The sequence below is a fragment of the Syngnathus scovelli genome, chromosome 1 (genome assembly GCF_024217435.2).
Source record: "Syngnathus scovelli strain Florida chromosome 1, RoL_Ssco_1.2, whole genome shotgun sequence".
NCBI lineage: Eukaryota > Metazoa > Chordata > Actinopteri > Syngnathiformes > Syngnathidae > Syngnathus > Syngnathus scovelli.
In genome coordinates this window covers 7,135,603-7,158,503 of record NC_090847.1, presented here as the reverse complement: position 1 = coordinate 7,158,503, position 22,901 = coordinate 7,135,603, and the positions used below count along the sequence as shown (strand labels likewise).

At 42.3% G+C, this 22,901-nt stretch overlaps 2 protein-coding genes and 1 long non-coding RNA gene across 7 annotated transcripts in view; 1 reads left to right on the top strand and 2 right to left on the bottom strand.

Moving 5' to 3' along the window:
• Positions 1-3,085, bottom strand: part of LOC125977089 (uncharacterized) — a 213,648-nt gene extending 210,563 nt beyond the window's left edge. Inside the window, exon 1 of the mRNA XM_068651488.1 lies at positions 1,972-3,085. The gene's annotated coding sequence lies outside the window, so the exon portion shown is untranslated. The remainder of the gene's footprint in view (positions 1-1,971) is intronic.
• The window catches only part of flt4 (fms related receptor tyrosine kinase 4), an 85,884-nt gene extending 63,071 nt beyond the window's left edge, over positions 1-22,813 (top strand). For 4 of the 5 annotated variants that reach the window (XM_049732950.1, XM_049732971.1, XM_049732961.1 and 1 more), the window contains 21 exons: positions 1,660-1,825; positions 7,168-7,303; positions 7,758-7,866; positions 8,532-8,882; positions 9,215-9,361; positions 11,955-12,086; positions 13,594-13,700; positions 14,257-14,392; positions 14,824-14,928; positions 16,060-16,173; positions 16,474-16,562; positions 16,658-16,823; positions 16,916-17,010; positions 18,428-18,550; positions 18,669-18,780; positions 18,957-19,056; positions 20,083-20,188; positions 20,269-20,393; positions 21,211-21,334; positions 21,677-21,762; positions 22,281-22,813. In XM_049732950.1, the coding sequence (XP_049588907.1) occupies positions 1,660-1,825; positions 7,168-7,303; positions 7,758-7,866; positions 8,532-8,882; positions 9,215-9,361; positions 11,955-12,086; positions 13,594-13,700; positions 14,257-14,392; positions 14,824-14,928; positions 16,060-16,173; positions 16,474-16,562; positions 16,658-16,823; positions 16,916-17,010; positions 18,428-18,550; positions 18,669-18,780; positions 18,957-19,056; positions 20,083-20,188; positions 20,269-20,393; positions 21,211-21,334; positions 21,677-21,762; positions 22,281-22,503 (2,852 nt within the window). In that variant the 3' untranslated portion in view covers positions 22,504-22,813. The remainder of the gene's footprint in view (positions 1-1,659; positions 1,826-7,167; positions 7,304-7,757; positions 7,867-8,531; positions 8,883-9,214; positions 9,362-11,954; positions 12,087-13,593; positions 13,701-14,256; positions 14,393-14,823; positions 14,929-16,059; positions 16,174-16,473; positions 16,563-16,657; positions 16,824-16,915; positions 17,011-18,427; positions 18,551-18,668; positions 18,781-18,956; positions 19,057-20,082; positions 20,189-20,268; positions 20,394-21,210; positions 21,335-21,676; positions 21,763-22,280) is intronic. The other variant, XM_049732941.2, reaches the window with a different exon arrangement.
• Positions 10,353-11,958, bottom strand: LOC125977260 (uncharacterized). The gene is made up of 2 exons (XR_007484574.2): positions 11,505-11,958; positions 10,353-11,164 (listed from the first exon to the last, which is right to left on the bottom strand). It is a non-coding gene; the product is annotated as an uncharacterized lncRNA (long non-coding RNA).
• Positions 22,814-22,901: the final 88 nt, after the last annotated feature.

Here is a 22,901-nt window from a genome sequence, read left to right as displayed (position 1 = left end):
TGCTACGCGTTTTCCCTTGTAAGAGGCGTTTTGATTTGTACTTTTAGCCTTTTGACTCGCCTCAGTGCGACACCTTTTGTTTGTACTTTTTGCCACGTCTTTTCCCTCGCAAGAGGCGATTTGATTTGTACTTTCGCTCTGTGTGCTTGCTGGAATAAATCCAAGATAGAAACGACTCTGCATCCGAGTCCTTCGCCTTGTCCCCTGCCTGACAAATTGTTGGGTAGAGTTCTTTCCAGTTTAGTTTTGGATGGCTGTAGAGGCCATGAAAATATTCCTGATCCTGCTGAGAGAGGCAAGATATCAGAAAGGGGACAAAAAAGTAATGTTAATATTTTCCTAAACTTGTGATTTTCTTCTTCCAAATATACCACAGTACAGCTCTCTGTTGAACTGGTGAAAATATTATCTAAATATTTTTCTGGGTGCCCCCCCCCCTCTCAGTTCAGTTGTGTTTAACTTTTAATAGTATTTTCAGAATCACAGTCATGTTTCTAATAATGAATGACAAATTTACAAACGTTTCAAGCAATTGTGAGACTGGTCGAATTCGGAACCAATTGACTTCAAGCGCATTCAACGTTAGAGGTTTCACGCGACTTGCTTTCCAGCTGGGATAGACTCCATCATTCCAGTAATCCTGGATAAGCAGTGTAGAAAATGACTGAATGGATGGTTGTCGGTACATTTCAGCATCCAAGTAAATCCGCTGTGCATAATCAAAACCCCACAGAAGGAGGATATTTTGCTGTTTTTTGCCAGGATCACAGAAAAATGGATCCAAACTATTTCCAAGACAATTATTGTAATGGCTGGTGTAATGCAAGCCAAGACAAAAATAATGATAATTTTCTTCTCCCCATAATGCTTTTGTAAAAAAGAGAGGGAAACGGAAATAAGGGGCAAATTTGGCCTGGCAATTTTCTGTCTTTCAAGCTGAGTTTCAGAGCCGTAAGAAAACAAATCCATGACGTGCAGTGAGTGGCCTGTGAAGTTTACCGCTCAGCGCTCATCATTTTATGATGAAAGCAATTGTCGTTGTTTGGGTGTTGCTGGTGACATACACTCAGTATGGCCAATAAATTGCTTTGCTGGATTTTGTATACAAAGCACGTTGACATTTATGACTTTTAATTGTGCGGTATCACTATGTAAAAGCTTGCTCTATTTCAGATTCATAGTTAATGGTACCTTAAGATAAAATTCAGGTCTACAGTATTATTGAGACTGATACAAATGTCTGATGGTGCACTGCAGTCAAAAAGCACATCTGGCTCACAGTTTGCCCCCACAGGACCAAATCATTACGGAAACATAAATAGCTAATATAAATATAGGATAAATAAATATAATGATAAATATAGTTGCTGGCGCACTTTCAATCACTTAAATCACAAACTGCAAGCAAATAAATGCATAATCACATTTATACACTCGCTGCTACCACCCAAATTGATACAGAGCGACTCAACGCTCAACGTAGGAAATGATTTGACTGTGAAAACAAAAACTAAGGCAAATAAATGGAATGTTACGCAATGATTGAAGGTAAATTGTAAGAAAACTAGGTACTCAAGTAAAGTAGGTCTGTTGCTGTGACACACAAAGATCCGACTACTGTAAGTGTGTCTGTGGCTGACCCATTCCTCTGCACTGCAGTTGCCCCTCAGATAAATGAGAAAGAAGTGGCAGAACCATCCAATCCTTACCCCAGCGGAAGTGGCCAGACGCTAACGTGCACCGCCTATGGCCTCCCAACTCCCACCATCAGCTGGCAGTGGAGGAAGTGGGGCCCGTGTGTCCTCAACAATACTCGTGGCAGAACGTAAGAGAAAACATTACCCTCACTTGGGCAGCTTTTATACACATACACACACACACACAAAAGAAAAAAATGTGAAGCAGTGAATATGTGTGAGGGTGACTTCACTGGTTTCTTTTATATCAAACAAATTGTTTTAGGTTATTCACCTGACATGTTTCGGCGGTTTCTTCCGCCTTCATCAGAGTGTCACAGATGTGATAGTGACGCGTCTTTATCAGCTGTCAGATTTGACAGGTGAGCCACGCCCTCGGCTGTCCATTCACCTCTCCAGAATGCTGTTCCAGGTTGTAGAGAGCATATAGGCTCCCTCATCCCTGTTGATGGTTCTCGGGCCCCGCTTGCGGATCTCAATGGCCTCCCTGATCCAACGCTGATGTTTATTTTCTTCACGAAGAAGTTATGGAGTGAACTGCGTCAAGGAATTTCGCCTCCTCGAAAAACTGACGAAAAAACGAGCCCGCTACAGGAACCACCTGAGGTTCAATCTACGCTGCCGAGACGAAGAGGTAACGCCGGCCAGCCTGACAATCAAGAACCCAATCTCGACCAGGAATGCGGAAAGGATTATCAGAAGAGGCGGATGACTCTGGTCAAAGAACGGATACGCTGCACAACCAACAAACTCAACAACATCAACGATGAACTACAGCGGCTGACGGAACAATTCAAACACCGGTATGCCCTGGACAACAACACAGAAACAACACTACACGGACATTTAGATAATATACACGAACAGGAATTCGCTGCCACAAAAAAGCGACACATCGGGAAATTGGACAGACTCATCGCACAAAAGAAGGCACAACCGGACGATACACATATCAACGATAAATGGATTCACAGTATGTCACGCCACAAACTCACCCAGGCAGAACGCAGCATACTAGCAAAAGGACTCAACTACGCAATCACACCCAAAAACATACCCGTCGATGATTTCATTTTAGCCACGGAGTTAGCATGCGAAAAAATACATAACCCAGGACAAAAAGCAGCACTACGCAATGAAGTTGCAGGTATTTTAAAAACGGCTAAATCACCACCCAGTAACATTACAAAACAGGAAGTAAACGCAATGATCACACTAGCAAAAAATAAAGACATTACAATCCTCCCAGCGGACAAAGGTAGAACAACAGTAATTATGGACACAGACACTTACGAAGAATCAATGCAACAGTTACTACAGGAGGACACTTACGAAGTAGTACAAAAAGACCCAACAGAAGACAAGAAAAACAAACTCAAAGCTCAAACCACTACTCATTGAAAATAAAATAAACAAACAGGCATACAATCACTTAATACCCACAGCAAACATCCATCCATCCATTTTCTGAACCGCTTAGTCCCCACGGGGGTCGCGGGCGTGCTGGAGCCTATCCCAGCCGTCATCGGGCAGTAGGCGGGGGACACCCTGAACCGGTTGCCAGCCAATCGCAGGGCACACAGAGACCAACAACCATTCGCACTCGCACTCACACCTAGGGACAATTTGGAGTGATCAATCGGCCTACCAAGCATGTTTTTGGGATGTGGGAGGAAACCGGCGTGCCCGGAGAAAACCCACGCGGGCTCGGGGAGAACATGCAAACTCCGCACAGGGAGGGCCGGAGGTGGAATCGAACCCGCACCCTCCTAACTGTGAGGCGGACGTGCTACCCAGTGCGCCACCGAGCCGCACAGCAAACATCATGCCCAGAATTTATGGCACACCAAAAATTCATAAACCAGGCACACCTCTCCGCCCCATCGTAGACAGCATAGGGTCAGTCACATACAACCTTTCAAAAGCACTCACAGAAATAATAAAACCACTACTAGCACTCACGGATCGACACTGCAAAAACTCGAAACAACTCGCTACAGAACTCACACACGTAAAGGTACAGAAAGATGAAATGCTCATATCACACGACGTCATTTCACTCTTCACAAAAACACCCACACATGCCACCATACACATAGTACATGACAGACTATCAGCAGACAGGACACTTAAGAAACGCACAAACCTAACAGCACAGGACATCACCCAACTACTCCACTTCATCGCCACCTCCACATACTTTCAATACAGAAACACAATTTACAGGCAAAAAGAGGGATTCCCCATGGGAGACCCTCTTTCTGCCATCATGTGCAATTTTTTTATGGAAGATCTGGAACAAAAGGCACTCTTAACAGCTCCGGACACATACAAACCCACGCTATGGAGACGCTAAGTCGATGACATTCTAGAAAAAACAAAAACAGGACATACACAACACCTCACAGACCATCTCAACACCATAGACACCACCGGTAACATCAAATTCACCCATGAAGAAGAAACAGACCGAGCCATAGCCTTTCTAGACATCAACATACACCATACAGACAACGGAGACATAAAAATAAAAGTACACAGAAAACCCACACACACCGACCAATACCTCCTCTGGACATCAGAACATCCAAATATACATAAACTGTCAGTTGTCAGAACACTATACGAACGCACACGGATCCGGAGGACGTAGCACAGGAAGAACAATACATACAACATGCACTCAAAAAATGTCAGTATCCACAATGGGCAATAACCAAAGGTGCAGAACAGGTAAAAAACAAAGGATACAAAACACAGGGGAAAAGAAAGAAACAAACACGGAAACAAGAACCCAGCGGAATGGTGATTTTGCCGTATGTGAGAGGAATTACGGAACGCATCAAAAGAGCCATGAATAAATACAACATAACCACACCTATCAAACCACATACAACACTCCGTCAAATACTGGTCCACCCAAAAGACAAAGTCAACCCGGAAAACAAATGCAATTCCATATACGAAATTCCATGCAAATCATGCAATAAATCATACATCGGAGAGACAGGGAGGAACTTCATTACAAGAAAAATAGAACACAAGAAGGAGTGTGAGAAGGAGACGGCAACAAGACAAACAAGAGCAATAAAACTACAAGCAGAACAGGAGCACTACAAGTCAGCCATAACCGATCACTGTAAAAGAGAAAACCACATCATGGACTGGGAAAAGGCCAGAGTCATCCGCACTGAAGAAAATAAACATGAGCGTTGGATCAGGGAGGCCATTGAGATCCGCAAGCGGGGCCCGAGAACCATCAACAGGGATGAGGGAGCCTATATGCTCTCTACAACCTGGAACAGCATTCTGGAGAGGTGAATGGACAGCAGAGGGCGTGGCTCACCTGTCAAATCTGACAGGTGAGCCACGCCTTCATCCATCAGCTGATAAAGACGTGTCACTGTCACATCTGTGACACTCTGATGAAGGCGGAAGAAACCGCCGAAACATGTCAGGTGAATAACCTAAAACAATTTGTTTGATATAAAAGAAACCAGTGAAGTGATTAAAAAAGGAAAAACAAAATGAACTTAGTACAATTATGTGTGAGGGTGAGCAAAGAGGAGAGGATGAAGGTGGTTGCACAACTTGAGAAGGAGGAGGAGGAGGAGGAGGAGATAAAGACAAAAGCTGGAGTCAGTCTCTTGGATCCTTCTCTGCTCTATTACATTATCCACCATCCAGCAGCCTTGGCGCTTTTTCTTTCAGCGCCACCATGGTATACTAATGCGCTAGAGTGGCAACCTCTCAAGAATGTGTGCGCTTACATTTGGCCGCTATAAATCACGCGCAACCCAACTTTTCACACATCCTCACATTTATTAGCAGGCATATATTTCCCCGCCTTGGGCTTTTTCTCCCATTCTCCATCTGCAGTCAATCTCTTGACATGATCGAATAGTTTCTTGGCACCACCACGCATAGCATATTGTTAGACATTTTCATATTCCTTTAACCCCAGGTGTTGCGCTTGCCATATTTTTCGAATATTAACGTCGGTATTCCACAAAGGCTGCATTTAAGCTTCATACAAGCTTCAGGCAATTCCAGCTATCCTCACCTCTTGTGTGGGTGAGTGAGTCCTTATAGGTCACTTATTTAGTTAAAACAATTTTTTAGAATTTCATAGACCCTGAGGTGTGTTTTTTGTTGACCCTCTCTTTTCACTTCAATTTCACTTCTCGTCGAATGGAAGTGATACAGCGTGTAGGTTCAGTTCAATTCAAGCACAGGTTAGTTGGTTTAGAAACAATTAGTAACTCAGTGATTCATAAACATGCCATGGAATCAGGTATAATCTTCTATCTTTTGCAAGCTAATTGTTGAAAATAGTGTTAAATAATAATAATAATGTTAAAAATAATGAGTTTGTGTAGTCCAACTACCCAACTTTATGAATGAATCTAAAAAATAACAGATTTAGCAATGATTAAAATAACCATTTGTGAGTAGCTCTAAAATAGAACAATATGCAGCTAATCCATGTGATCGGTATACGAATCTATCGGCCAATCTCACTCGTGAATGGTCAATATCGGAATCAGCAGCATAAAGCTCCTAATGATTATGGATTACAGTTAATGAAAAAAGATACCAAGAAGGAATTAGAATAGTACAGGAGAAACTATTGAAATCAGTTCTTAGATCAAAATCAGGTGGGAACATGTAGAACTGGTTTAATGAACCTGTAATGTAAGAATGAGTTTCACTTTTTGAATCAAACTACTGAAATAGTATTATAATAATAATCATCATTAGAATACTAATAAATATTATAAATGATCAAATTTATGAAATTCCAGCTATGTATATTTATGTACTACTGGTCTGTGCATGCATGTGTATCTCATAAAAGTGAGTCCACTCTTCACATTTTTGTAAAATCTTACGGTAAAATACCGGAATATCTCCTTAGGTTTGAAATATCCCTGTGCACTCAATGTACAGCTTGTAAAACAGTTTAAATTTCATGTTGCCACACATTGATGGTGGCTCGCCATCGATGAAATGATGAAACTCAGTGTACGTCTCAGCCAACATGCGTCATTGGGCTAGTTTTTAATCGTGCTCCGAAAAGTCAGGACAACTGAGAAGGTGAAAGAAAGTTTAACTACAGTATATATCTCAACGATTCACCGCTACATTGCTCTTCCATTGCACATTTTCAGGACTTATCTTCAAACATATTTAATGTACTGAGAAACAAAAATCACCAAAGAAGACTTCACAGGCTTATAATATGCTACATTAAATTTGTATAATTGACAGTGACAATTTTCCATGAGGACACAGTTAAAAGTAATGGCGATAGTCAGATATGAAGCAAACCAGCATGTGAAGGGGGAGAAAAAAAAATCGCATATCACATCAGGATGTCTGGTTTGATGTAGTTCTCAGTCACCCCCACAGTCCACTCTATGCTGTGAATGTCAATGAGGGGAGATGTCATCAATGTGTTTCTCTCCAGGGTGCGACCAGACAGGAAAGGCCGTGGTGATACGATCCCAGACTGTCAGGACTGGCAGGACATTTGCCTGGAAGGGGCTGTGAACGAATTGGAACTGATTGAAACATCTGTTAAACTGGAGGATGGACGACAGAAGGTGAAGAAAACAAGGCTCTCTAATTCTGACTTGTCACACTTTTTACAGTCCAAGATAGACGACGATGATTTACATAAGTAGTGTGATCCGTGATGCGGGATGTTTTTGTGGAAGCATCCTGAATTTCCTGAGCCCCATGACAAAATTTGTCAATCAAAACCCATTTGCACAGTAGAAATATTTAGAACAGGCTTCCTCTGCAGGCTTCCTGCAAGAGTTCCATGCAAACACACTCATGCACGTATTCATCTCTCTCTGCCCTGAAGAGGAAATCACTGCAGGGAAAAAAAAAAAAGGCACTGACATGGTAGCGTACTGCACACACGCAGTCTCATGCTATGTTCAGTCATCGCTGAGTGACGTTTGCTCTGTGTTAAGCTGTCAAAACACAATCAACTAGGTGTCTACTCAGAGAAGCACTTGACAGCCAACTTGTTCTTCTTCTCACCCGCAGACAGTCAGCCGACTGCAGATTCGCAACGCCAGCGTGTCTCTCCTATACAAGTGCTCTGCAGAGAATAAAGTCGGCAAAGATGAACGACTCATTTACTTCTATGTAACCGGTGAGTAGGCAACGTTAAGCTCATCTTTCCCTTCCGGTGCAACTGATAGATGCTGTCTGCTTTGGTGTTCACAAATGTTTGAATTGTCAGTATTTCTTAACATTGGATTGTACTGTACTTACAGCTTTGGAAGGCACTGTTTAAAAAATTCAACAGAAAAATCCTTTCTAGCCAAAGAACACTCATGTATTATTGAGTAGGCCACTGCTGCCAAAAAGAAAGCATCTTTCATGTAATTGGAAAAGCCCGTTATATACTACATATATTTCCATCATTCGCAAGTGAAGCTCTTGCAGTTTTTTCAACAGTGAAAATCACATGCTGATATTCTGCATGGACTACGAATCGTTCCATGTAGTCTCTCGGCGCTGAATTTAAGGGCAATGAGCTGGGAGACGTTTCGATTGGCTGAGAGTCGTCTGCGTTGCCTCCCACAAGGGAACAAATTTTGTCTTCTGTCTACAATAGTCAACCAAAATATCAAAAGAAAGAAAACTCACAGTGTAGTGTAGTTATTATTTTTGAGATCAATATGATACTATTTTTTGGACAATTGTATCAGCCAACAAACTGGTCCGCTGTTCCACTTTTGTCCCATTTATTTGCATAGCAACACCATGGAATGCCCACATTAAAAAGTTTTTTCTTGTTGTTGTGCACCACAGCCATCCCCGAGGGATTCAGCGTGGAAGTGCATCCATCAGAGAATCCCCTGGAGCAAGACAAGGTGTCTCTGTGCTGCAGTGCCGACAATTACACCTATGATCGGCTGCAGTGGTACCGCCTGGACCCCAATGCCCTGCAGGGCAAGCCTCAGGAGCTGGATTGCAGAAGCGTGCATCTCTATGCCGTCGCCCTTGATGGACAGCTCGTCTTTCAGGAGGCCTCCAACAGCTGGGTCCTGGATTTCACCCTACCCACCATACAGCTGCAGGATGAGGGTCACTATGTGTGTGTGGCTCAGAGAAGACGGAGCGGCGAGAGGCATTGTCTGTTTAGATATATGTCTGTCAAAGGTGAGGGGCAAAAGAGATGGAGCCAGCAGACTCGACCATCCATGTGCCATATGTACGTCCATCCACATAGAAACAGGCGGCTAATTCGAAATGCGCCATGAAACCACATCAATCCATGTTACATGAATGACTTCATTAAGTAATCAATTATTCAACATGAATTACCTTCTCATGAAGCGTCACAATAGCATTATAGCTAGCATATCACTCACCCACAAACTGATTTATGTGTGGTGGTTCACTGTATCTATTATGCACTATCAGACTTGACTTTGACTTTCACACAGATGCAATCGCGCAATTTTTTTTCATCCATCTGCTTTCTTCGTCAGGCCTGGAGGGGCCTCATTACAAGCGGAGTCTCACCAACCAGACGGTGAACGTGACGGAATCACTGCACATGGAGTGCGACGTGGAGGGAAGACCTCTGCCGCGCCTCTCATGGTTCAAAGACAACCAGCCGCTCCACCAAATGTCAGGTGCGTGAACACGTCGGGATCGTCTACCGGGTCCCGACCCTTTTGTCAGCATTCATATTCAGTTTGCAAAACTGCCAGATATAGTACAGAAATAGTACAAAAGGAAGTGGCATCTCCCCAGTCAAACTTTCACGGTAAAAAGCCCCATTATTGGAAGTTCATCTGCATTTTGTCAAAAGAAAATGGGATTCTGAAAAAAATTTATGTAATGCATTTTAATGGGCATCGAGTATACACAGATTTTGGCTATTCACGGAGGATAGGGATAGATTAACTGTTCTTTGGCTTAGTTGTACGCAAGATTATTATAGTTAATGATGAAAATTAAAATAACTAAAACAATTTGGAAATATCTTTGTTAGGGTTTACAGATTATTTTGATCATATGATTATGTTGGAATGTAGACTAGAATTATTAACTTTGTTTAAACCTTTTACCTTTCCTTGACTCTGGAAAGTTTAACCATTCAGTTGTTGAAACTTTCCAAATGGTGTGGAAACATTCTTGCTTAGTTAGTCATCTAAAATGCTCCACTAGTTTGTTTCCATCACCTTGTAAAACAATGAGCTGGGAACCTCCGCACTGATTAACCAGTTGCTGAGGTGACTACCAAACATGTCCAATGTCACCCCCACCCTGCTTTCTCTCAATAAATACTCTCTTGCAGGAATCCAAAGTCAGACCCCATTCGATCATCGCTGTACGCACAGCGACGAATGACTCTTCACTTGCAAGTGCTTAAAAAGGGCATACTGCCTCCCGTGTGGTTCTTGCAAAAATAAGTTAGAGTGAGCACCACTCTAACAATCTTTGTTAACAAAACCAAGAACAATATCTAACTAAAGCTACATTTTATGTGCCTAAAACTTACTATAATTATGGTGAAAATGGACTTTGTTTTACTTTTTTGTTAATTGTTTTGTAGTATATTTTGAACATTTTTATTTAAAAAGAGAGCTAATAAAAACTAATGAACCCGCTTTCAAAAAGATATAAAAAAGGCAATAAAAATCAATAAAAAAATCCCAAACTACTACAACCCAGGTTTTATTGGCTTATCAACTGGTTACTTTTTATGCAATTACAACAATTTGTGAGTCAACCTGTGTCATGAAATGAATCGTGTTTGACTCTGGAGGTTCTGCCACCAATTCAAAAGCAATTTCCATGAAACAATAATGACGGAAGGTATTCAATTTAATACTGGAACGAATTTTTCCCATTTGTGTCATTATGGCATTGAAAATGTCCACAGTAATGGCAGTGTTCATCTTTCGACATCCATTGTGAACCAGGAGGTGACTTTCTTCTGATGGACGAACATAATGACAAACAATTTCGCCTTGGCTTGACAGATATATATATAGCTATCGGTATATCAGTAAATCTTATGAAACACTCTTGTAGGTAATGCATAGTTCAACACAGCAGCTCAACAACCACCTCGCAAGCTGAACACACTCTGATACGCCCACATTGTCCATTTTGGGACATTGCTCAGATAAATATTTCCACTAAAAGTGGTAAAACATTTCTCATTTTTGACAGTGACAAATATTTTTTGTTTGTTCTTTTTGTTAGTCTTTTTTATTACAGTTGACCCACCACCACCATCTCATGCATACAGATGAATGATTGTTTCCAACGATTGCATAGATGTGTATTGGCCACGAATACACATTCGTGCACACACACACACACACACACACGCGCACAAATCCTTTGTTGGTGATGATGGTGATGACTCATTACTTTTCTCAGCCTGTCTCACCGTAGGAGATAAGGGGATGAATGACAGGTTCCTGTGGAGAGATGCAATTCAACACATAGTAGGATGTAAGAATAATGAATATAGATTAAAGAGGTGGACCATGGGAAAAACAATGGCTATCATTGAGCAAATTATGTGAGCGTTTGGGGACTTGTTAAAGCACACAAGTGCATTGTTGTGCTCCCCATCACATGCATCATCACATGGAGCTACTTGGAGGCAACAGTGGCCACAGCCAGCATGAGTAAATGTTGATACTACAACACGCAGAAAATGAAACTCTTTCGTGGCATTTGATGCATCTAGTAAGCATTAATCAAGATGATTACTTTCACACCTTAGCTCATAACTAAAATGACTGAGTATCATACCATCCACACTGTCACAGACTGGAATGGAGCAGGGTGACCAAATGTAGCCTGGACCAGGGTTTATTGAGGGAAAAGGTAGTTGGAAGGGAGGATGAGGGGAAGAAACCAACAGAACCGGCAAACTAACATGACTTAACAGACCGACCGACAGACAGGAACCAAGAAACCAGAAACAAAAGGATATCAAACATGAAGACATTAATGATCCGAAAAGGAGAGTGAGGGGCAGACAGGACTTAAATACATGACAGGTAACAAGAGGCAGGTGAGAATGATCACACTAATCATGGGCACACAGGAAGGGAGGGGCGACGCGAACAGAAACCATGGTAACAAAGAACATAATAAAGCAACCAGGGACGAGTCGTGACACACGCATTCAGAATGAAAGCAGGCAGAGGTGGAAATCTCTTCAGTACTGATCTAAAGTCCACTCTTGACTCATTGCAGGGATCCAGCTGCAGGACTCAAACCGTACGCTCAGCATCCAGCGAGTTCGGGAGGAGGATGCCGGCCTTTACACCTGCACTGCCTGTAATCAGCGGGGTTGCGTGCACTCAACAGCTGCCATCCGTGTTATTGGTGAGACCCGCACCTGGAAATATTTGGAATCCTGTGGTAGTAAATTTCAATGAATATCATGATTTTCTTATCATAGCAAACCAGCATGGCTAAAAGGTTTTACTTGGATTTTATCTTGAGTATTTGGAGCAAGGTTCTGTATATGTGTGCATTTTATGTTTGCGAACCAGTGCGGCCATTGAGATGTTGTGTTCACCCTGGCCACCCCACCGAAAAATTGCTAGTTCCGCCCCTGCACACAATCATATCGCACTAGAGAAAGTGTCTCACTGCTGACGCACCACATATGCAAGGCTCTGAATTTTAATCAGTCACCTCTCAAACTTAACGGCCGCAGGCATGCTCAGACCATTGCAATAAAATCAAAGTCACTGACCACTATGGCCTGAAATGAATAATTCAATAGGTTTGCATTAGAGGGCTTCATGAGTCATATAATCATATTGTTGATTTGCTCATTGCTACACCTTAAATGTCAGGATATTAGAGGCAGAATGCAGATGATCATCAGTTGACTGTTCTGAAGTAGCACGACTACCTTTTGGAGACAGGTGAGCTTCACATGACCTCCCTTAAACATGCAAATTGCCATGTCTAACTGTTATGTGCTTTCTGCACAACACTTGCTGCTCTTGAACAAGGAGTTGAACAGCAAAATTCACGAGTGTTTGGACCCTGAATCGACCAATACATTACAGACAACAAACACTCTCTGTAGGATAACAATGGATGATGCATATTATGACCCTGGGGGTTTACTGCTTTGGATGCAAGTCCACTCACTTTGTGTTTGGTAACATGTTTTCTTTGGTTTGCAGTATTTGAAGGCCACTAGCATTGTACAAACGCTCCTTCGAATACAGCCCACATATTCTAAATGTTTTTCTTCAAATTGGAGGATAAATTCTTCATGGCCAGCCATATTCCAACATTCCGTGCACAACTCTCCTCAGCACAGTAAATAATTTCAGTACAGCAGCACACATACTATATATATGTTAAACCTCCTGGGACAATAAAACCTTCTAATCCCATTTAAATGATTTGAAACTGGCATTCCATCGAAAAACAGCTGAGGCAACCAAGAAAGAAGTCTGAGTTGTTCAACTTAATGATGAGTGACTCAGGAGACTTTGAAAGCATTGCCTCTGACGATTTCGAGGCTAAGCACTACCTTAAGCACACAACTTCAAACCAGAACATTATTTTACAAAACGCTGGTTGACGTCCATGTTGTTTATGTACATGTTCTTCAAAAATTACATCGTCAACAATATGGGTGCTGCATTCACGTTATCAAACACTGTAAGAACTTCGGAAACCCGAGGTCCCCTCTACATCCCTTGAATGCAATTCAATTCAGGCAGGCCGGACTACATGCTGGGCCACTCTATGGTTGGTTCTGTGCCGCATGTGGACAGTGGACCGCTAATTGAATAGCTTTTTTGCAATAAATTTCAAATATTCCCGTTTTGAGATGCTTTTCCTTCCTCTTTTTTCTTCTCAGGTTCCAGCGATAAGGCCAATGTGGAGATCCTAATCCTCATCGGAACAGGAGCGTTTGCTGTGTTCATCTGGGTTTTGCTAATCCTAATTTTCTGCAATGTGAAACGGGTCAGGCACCCCTTCTTTACGCCATTGTATGTCAGAAAGAGATGGACTCTCTTTAAACTTTGACTCACCTCTAAATCACCCTTATGATCACTGCCGTTTGCTGTCGTATTTAAATCATGTCTGCGTGTCACTCCCCTGTCGGATTGTTCTTGTCTCTTTGTCTGTTCTGTTTCTTTGTCTCTCGGTTTCAGTTAGTTTAGTCTCTGTGTCATGTCAGTTTGCCCGTTCCTGTTGGTTTGTTCCCCCCATCCTCCCTTCCAACTCTCTTTTCCCTCAATAAACCCTGGTCCAAGCTGCATTTGGTCACTCCATTCCCAAACGTGACAGAGTGCAATCGCACCATTTGTAGCCATTAACCCTCATAACAAGGACAAGCATTATGACTCCCAAATAGCCTTTAATTGACTTTTTTCTCACTTTGTCACAAATGACATCACCACACAGCTGCTCCATAGCAAGATGGTGTTATGAGTGGGAATACTCGGTCACACCGGCATGACTGTCTTCATTTTTCATTTCCACCTCAGTGCAAATGCATCATCTCTCTCTTCCTCAGATTAACCCAGCAGATATTAAGACAGGCTATCTCTCAATCATCATGGACCCCTTGGAGGTCCCCTTGGATGAACAGTCAGAATACCTGCCCTATGATTCCTCCCAGTGGGAAATCCCCCGGGACCGATTACAGCTGGGTGAGTGACCCGCATCAGATGCATGCTGATATGATGCCGTGAACAGGTGGCAACGATGCGCAAGGGAAAACCAAGGCGAGAATATATGGATGAAATCAAATTCGTTCTGTTTCCCTGAATTCCTAATGGCTTAGTTTAGAGTGCAGAGTGGCAAGAAAAGTGCTAATATTGCACTCGCTCCTCGCATGGCTCTTTAAAAACACCCTGAGGAAAAAAAGCATCTGCTCTGTGGTTGCAACTCATTGGAGCATTCTGTTTGCCAAGCACTGCAATTGCGGTTGTAATTTTTTCTGCCTTTTCTCCATAGCTGCTAGATGCGTTTATAGTTTGTGACTCGGCGATTGCCAAGCTGTTTTCATGATACTGACATTGCCCCAGTGAAAATCAATTCATCTAAATGTTCTCTGTTCATTTGACGTTTCCCAACATAGGAAAAGTTTTAGGCCACGGTGCCTTTGGCAAGGTAATTGAGGCATCGATCTACGGAATCAGCAAGAGCGCACGTCTCCACACTGTGGCTGTCAAGATGCTGAAAGGTCAGATTCATCTTTTTATATCAATTATTGCATTCTCAGTTAACATTGAGGAATTACACTTGACCGCGGTTTGGCTAGGCCAGCCATAAATGTTATTTCCTAACCTTACATAGACAAATTTGCATATTTCCTGCTTTGTCTACTTGCACAATTTTGGAAAAGTCAGCAAGGTGTGTAGAAGCTTTGATCTCGCTCTGCCACGTTTAAAGAAGGGGTTATAAAACAAACAAACAAAAGCAGCACTCCACAAAGTAACACAAAGTCATTTGACTGTCTGCTTGTAAATACGTTTGAGGCTGGGCACAATGGCGGTATAGAGAGATTGTATAAAAAAATAATAATTACATAAAAAACAATACAAACAGCTTGTACAAGGCAAGGTTGAAAATAAAATAAAGGAAAACCTACAAAACCTCACTCAATCAGGAGCCTTGCGAAAAGAAAACACCAGTCCTGTCACGGGTTCGGATGGAGCAGGGCGACCAAATGCAGTTTGGACCAGGGTTTATTGAAGCAAACTCAAAAGACTCGGCAAACTGACATGACTTAACAAAACAACAAACCAACAGGGACGCGAAAAAAAGGACGTGAAGACAATAAGACAACAGGAACCAAAAAGACATCTAGACAACAATGATCCGACGGGGCGTGAGGGGCAGACAGGACTTATATACACGACAGGTAACAATAGGCAGGTGAGAGTAACCAAACTAATCGTGGGCACACAGGAGGGGAGGAGCAAGCACACAGACAGAAACCAAGACAACAGAGACACATAGTAACATGGCTGGGGACGAGACGTGACAAGTCCATTCTATTAGGAATCATAAAGCTGAACATAATGTCCTTTATGTTTCACTTCTCAAAGACATTATTCCCTAATTGTATCCAGCAGTTTGTTCCATTCAGTACAAGGGTATTACTTTTATTTTCAAATGGATAATTAAGCCTAAGATTCTACAAGTATAATGATTGCATTGCTGCTTGAGGATCATTTCAACAAAACACAAGCACAATGAAAATGTATGTGCTGTGGTCTGCTTGTCAAACACGCATACACGAAGCATGAAGCTGAGTCAAACACGTTACACGAGCAGGCCTGAGCATTTATCTTCCGTTGTGTGCTTTCAGACGGAGCCACGGCCAGCGAGCACAAGGCTTTAATGTCTGAGCTGAAGATTCTCATTCACATTGGCAACCATCTAAATGTAGTGAACCTGTTAGGAGCCTGCACCAAAGCAAATGGTCAGTTTGAAGTGCACAGATGCACTAAATGAGCCCTGTGTTGTTTCTCTTTGTTGGAACAGATGCGTTGTCCTCTCGGGAACCCTTTTCTGTTAGTTGTCCCTTGCTTAGCTCACAGCAAAACTTCCTTTTTTGGTTGGCTCTTTCAGTGTTGTTTCTCTTCAGTGCCATTTATGCGTAAAGCACAAACAAGTCTATCGAGAATATTATATAATCAGAGCATGGGATACAGAAAAGTGCAGTTTTTAATGATTAGGAAAGCAGAAATAAAAAAATTAAAAAATGCATTTGTCTGAACAGGTCCACTGATGGTGATTGTGGAATACTGCAAGTATGGCAATCTGTCCAACTTCCTGAGAGCAAAGAGAGAGTTTTTCCTCCCGTATAGGGTACCCCCCCCCCCCCCCACAACCCCCGTCAATTATGAAGAAGCACTGGCGCGTGATTCCCACTGGTGAAATAATACTTTCATTATTCTTTTTAGGATCGCTCTCCGAAAACACAGAGCCAAGTTAGACGGATGATTGAAGCCGGTCAAACGGACCAAAGAGCTCTCCACCACCACCCCCCTTCAACATCTTCCTCCCCGCTTGTCGGCTTTCAGACGCCATCATCCAACGCGTCAAGTCAGAAACATGCCGGGGAGAAACGTGAGGCCTACTCACAAAAAAAAAAAAAAAAAATTGCGTGAACATTAAGATGCAGCTTTCATTGTTGTTCTTTCTGGTCTCTCTCCCCACAGTGGAGGATTTGTGGAAAACGCCTTTGACGATAGAAGATCTAATTTGCTACAGTTTCCAAGTGGCCCGTGGGATGGAGTTCCTGGCATCTAGAAAGGTTTATTATCAGCACTGTAGCAATTAGGCTGTGAACAGCGGTGATTTGTCTCCCGAGGTTGCGTTTGCACAAAGTAGATTGTGGCACAGATTATTACCAAGTTGAAAAACGAGAGAGCACTAATTGTTGTTCTTTGAACCAATGGATAAAAAAAAGACAAGTGCAGTTTCCATATTAAGAATGAGAAGGACTCCAAATCACATACACTGTAAATTCATGCATTAGCTGTCCATTGTCAATTTTATTTTCACTAAAACATACCTTATGTATTAATTCAAAAAGATAATGAAATAATAAATCTTCCTGTATGCAGGACAATCGTTTTAAACAATAGTTGAGTGATCGGTGCTGGTGAGCGAACCTCAACTTGCAGTAGCACTCGGTGGCGTGCAATCCCCTGCAATTGTTGGAGTGAGAACCACCAAGAGGGAAGCGAGGTTCAATTACACTGTGGCAAATGACACTCCACCAATCAGAAGCCTGCGCTCTGGCAAGAAGAGCAATAAATGAATAGGCTTACATATTTCTGTCCGTCCATCCGAAACCCCACAAAGCACAAAAAATGACTTAAAATGCTGATCTGGTCCAAGTTCCATGAGCTTGACTAGGTATGTATTAGAAAAGTGCTCAAGAGGAAAAACAATCAGCATCAACTTTGTTTAATGAACCAAGTTTCGCCAGCCCGAGCAGGAATTGCGTGCAGCTTTGTCAATTTGGGTTGTTTTTGTCCCCATTGATTTCTGTCTTTATGTAAGAGAGGAGATCATTAAAAACGACATTTCACTGCTTCTTGGAACCCCGTCAGACTTTTCTGTTGAAAGTCTGGCTTCTAGTATCACATGTATCTTATCCTAATTGCTCACATCAAACTGAGGAGTTTTACATATCAAACAATAGCTTGACACTGAACTTTCCAAGCAGCAGATAGTAGCTCGCAGTGTTTTTTTAATATGCAAGGAGAAGCAGCTGCGGAGGCTGGCAGACAAAGTCCAGTTCCACATATCAGCAAGCACGTAAACAAAGTAAAACTAACAGATGATTAAATTTCATGTCGGAAACAATGCCGTGTGGGAAACATTTTGCTCTTTGCTGGATTTCAAAACATTATGTGGTGTGTGTGTGTGTGTGTGTGTGTGTGTGTGTGTGTGTGTGTGTGTGTGTGTGTGTGTGTGTGTGTGTGTGTGTGTGTGTGTGTGTGTGTGTGTGTGCGCGCGTGTGCGTGTGCGTGTGCGTGTGCGTGTGCGTGTGCGTGTGCGTGTGCGCGTGTGTGCGTGTGTGCGTGTGCGTGTGCGCGTGTGTGCGTGCGCGCGTGTGCGCGTGTGTGTGTGCGTGCGCGCGTGTGTGTGTGTGTGCGCGTGTGTGCGCGCGTGTGTGTGTGCGTGCGCGTGCGCGTGCGTGCGTGCGTGCGCATCCACAGTGTATCCACAGAGACCTGGCGGCCCGCAACATTCTACTGTCAGAAAACAATGTGGTGAAGATCTGCGATTTTGGCCTGGCCCGGGATATATACAAAGACCCCGACTACGTTAGGAAAGGCAACGTACGGCAGTCACACATGCAACTTAATTTTCAACATTACGATTCAATCTCGTTCAGGTGTAATTTCTACTTTTATGCCTCGGTTGTAATATTGGTCTGGTACTTTGCCATCGTCATAGGCCCGACTGCCCCTGAAGTGGATGGCTCCGGAGAGTATCTTTGACAAAGTGTACACCAGCCAGAGTGATGTGTGGTCCTTTGGAGTGCTCCTCTGGGAAATCTTTTCACTTGGTACGAAAAGAAAGGGAAGTTCAAAGACAATCTTATCTGGCTGTGTGGGGTCCCCATTGAAGTGTGAATCTTTGTGTCTCTGGGAATTTTGTTGGATTTCTAGAAGTAGATTAAATTTTCATGGCTAATTTATCATGCACCAGTTTCTTTGTTCCATCGCGCTTTTTATTTTCTAGGTGCGTCCCCATATCCAGCAGTGCAAATTGATGAGGAGTTTTGCAAGCGATTAAAAGATGGCATCAGAATGAGATCACCAGAAACAGCATCCCCAGAAATGTAAGATCTGCATCAATGGTTTTAATTGAATGTAGTTTTTCTTTTCGATGTGTGGAAAAGGATGACGCGGCTCGGTGGCGCACTGGGTAGCACGTCCGCCTCACAGTTAGGAGGGTGCGGGTTCGATTCCACCTCCGGCCCTCCCTGTGTGGAGTTTGCATGTTCTCCCCGGGCCCGCGTGGGTTTTCTCCGGGCACTCCGGTTTCCTCCCACATTCCAAAAACATGCTTGGTAGGCCGATTGAAGACTCCAAATTGTCCCTAGGTGTGAGTGTGAGTGCGATTGGTTGTCTGTCTCTGTGTGCCCTGCGATTGGCTGGCAACCAGTTCAGGGTGTCCCCCGCCTACTGCCCGATGACGGCTGGGATAGGCTCCAGCACGCCCGCGACCCCCGTGGGGACTAAGCGGTTCAGAAAATGGATGGATGGATGGATGGAAAAGGATGACGCGCTGCGGTGACCCTTAAAGAGACAAGCAAAAGCACAAGAAAAAAGGACATAGCGTTTACACACAAAAAATACATTCAATTTGTGTTGTCAATTTTATTAAATTAATCAATTAATTGAATTAAAATAAATTATTAAAATAAACTTTAAAAAAAAATTTTTACCTCATCTTTGAATGACCTGGCGTGTCGTTTTATTTTATGTCAAATAGTTGATGAACAGTAAATGTTGATCTACCTACACTTAAAAAAAACGGTTGTTTTGATTTAGTTAATTCGCAATGTGGTAAACTGATATAATTGTCAGTTCAACACTTTCCAATATTGTGCAAATGATGTTCAAAATTAAGTTCTTTTTTCAGTGTTAGCAGAGTTGTAGTAAGTATCATATTTTAATGCAGCATAGTTGGCAAGAATTCAAATTATAAACATTTTAAATTCCATTGAAATTACATACCGTAGTCTGCCCACAGTCTTAAAGAGAGAATTTGAACATTATGCGCGGAGGTTAAGCAAGAATGAATGACGACATAGTTGGATATTGAGCATTTTATGTAAGACTTTGCTGCTCTCTGCTGGTAGATATGGCATCATGTTGGCATGCTGGCATGGAGAGCCCAAAGAGAGGCCGCCCTTCTCCATCCTGGTGCAAACCCTGGGAGACCTGCTGCAGGACAACAGTCTGCCTGTGAGATGGACCTGTTCGAGGGGGGGGGGGGGCTCCAGAGAGAGTGCTTCCTGTGGTTGACATCTCAATATTGCTCTCAGGATGGGAAGGACTACATCCCTCTGAACCACTCGCAGAGCTCTGAAGATGACGGCTTTTCTCAAGCTTCTTCACGGCCTCCATCTGAAGAGGAATTGAGACTAGCTGGCAACGTCCTGTCAACCAGGTACTGATGCAAGTTGGCCTCCTGCTTGGTCCGACGTGATGAATAATACAATAACTTGGATAGCAATCAATCAGGTCCAACAAACTTTACTATTGATTAATTATCAACTGTGACATGTCACTTCAAAGCCTGGCTACAAAGCAATTCATTTTTTTGTACTCATCCATAATAATCTAGTCAGCAATACACACTTCACTGTTATCACAGACAGCCTGATGGAAAACTCATATTTGGTTGTCTGTCAAGCAGAATCAGCTAAGAGCTACAGGGAAAGGCAAACAAAGATGCTACAGTGGATCGAGTTTACAACACTATTCGGTGTTGTTGCATTTTGCACAGATGACTGTCAAACAATGTGACAAGAAGTGTATGATCGATAAAGTCTTAAGTAGGGGGTGTGGCTAATAGATAAAGGTGGGCGCAGCTGACAGACCTTCTCAACATTCATTTAAGCATATTTCAGAATTTGCTTGCCACCATTTGTCCTAATTATTTTTTTTTTTAATTGAAATGTTAACAGAGTTTCACGCCCTTTTGTTAACAGGTCAAAGGCTTCTGAATTTCTTGTCATTAAATAGGCTTTTTTCTTTTTCTTTATTCTTTCCTTTGTTTTGTAATGGAAAGACCTAACTGTTGGGTGTATGGGAATTAAATTTATAAGCCCTTGGGGACAGAATTGAGATCATTTAGCTGTTGGTGACGTGTTCTATGAGCAGACAAAGTTAGCTGAGGTTTTATTTGACTCTGAATACAATGAAGTCTCATTGTGACGCGCCGTCACGTATTTGATGGGCTGACCTCTCGCTTTTCTTTTAAGCAGGTATTATAATTTTGTGCCCTTTGCCGGCTGTGTGCTTGCCCGAGCCTCAAAGACGTGCCACCCGAGAGTGAAGACGTTTGAAGAGCTACCTTTAGAGGTTCACCCTCAGAAGAGCACTCAGGTAAGAACTTTATTACTATTATTATCTATTTGAGAAATACATATAGTGGCCTCGGTTCACCTTCAAAGTTATTCACTTTTTAAGTGATTAATGCTCCACAAGAAAGCATATTGATTTTGAGTTCTAAAAATGGTGAGATAACTGGTGACCCCAAACTTCACACAGGGATTCTAACCTATCTGCAGGGCAGGTTAGCTAACCACTTTATCTATCGTGCTGCCTTATTCTGATATTGTACTGTATACCAAATAACTTTGTACAGTACAGTCTTGCCCAACACTTGTTTACGAAATATATTGAGATCAGCAGATCACAAGATTTCATGTGACGTTGTCTCTACAGGATAACCAGACAGACAGTGGGATGGTTTTAGCATCGGATGAGTTTGAGAGACTTGAACACGGGCACAAAGGAGCTGTGGCAAAAAGGTGATCTATACTGCACAAAAACTATTGGTGGATGGATGGTTGATTATTCTTACTTAAAATTAGCGCTGAAGTTTTGAAAAATAAACCGTGATTTAATGTGATAATCAGCATTGAAATTCCAATTTTAATATTCAATTCGTTTTCCAAAGTACCCCTACCATGTTTTTTTCAAACACAAGCAATAAATGAATCTGTCATATTTGTTTTATTATGTTTTGATTTTATAGGTTAGGCTTACGCTATGTGTCCATGTCGTAAGCACTGAACTTATCTTGAATAAATAAATTGATTAAAAAAATGTACATGTATATAAAAAAATAAAACCTAACAACAACCTGACTTTTTGTTCTAAAAGTGCATTCTTCCACATTAATTTAAATAAATATTGTGGTGATATCCGTTTTTCGTTGACATCCAGAAGTGGCATTGTCCTCAATCCCTTAATAATAATATGTTGCTACCAAGACAACACTGACATGTTTTTATTTACTTCTTGCCCATATTGGTGTCGCTTTCAGACGAATGAGTAGCAGCAGCAGCACGGAGCCTCTCACAGCCTCGCATGGTTCTTATGGCCGAAACTTCGGCTCCACCAGCTCCACGCATGCTAATTTCTTCAACCAGCTGTCTGGTCAGACCTTCTACAACAACGAGTATGGACACTTGTCTGAGGAGGGCTTCTGTGCCAGTGACTTCTTCTCCTCACCAAATGCACCCTATTTGGCCTCCTCCAATGTGTGACCTTGACACACGTTTCCCAAGAGAAACCAAAAGGTTAAAAAAAACAAAGCAGACAGCTCAGTGAGTTACTTTGCTGTGTGTTAGTGTAAACAACACATGATAGGTCTTTAACCTTGGTTGACTATGGGATTTTAATTCCTCTGCCGGAAGACACCGCAGCCACTGGGTGGCAGCGTTATGACTACAAAACAATACCAAAGTATTTGCTATACACATTTACTGTACATTTTTTAGCTTTTTATATTCAAATTGCTTTATTCGTACAATTGTTACCGTATATGGTAAGATATAAAGAAATTCTATCTCCTTGCTTCCCTCTGTTTTCTGTCTGTTTTCAAATCAATCAACACCATCCATTCTATTTAAGGTCACAGATGAGGTGGCACCTTTCTCGGATG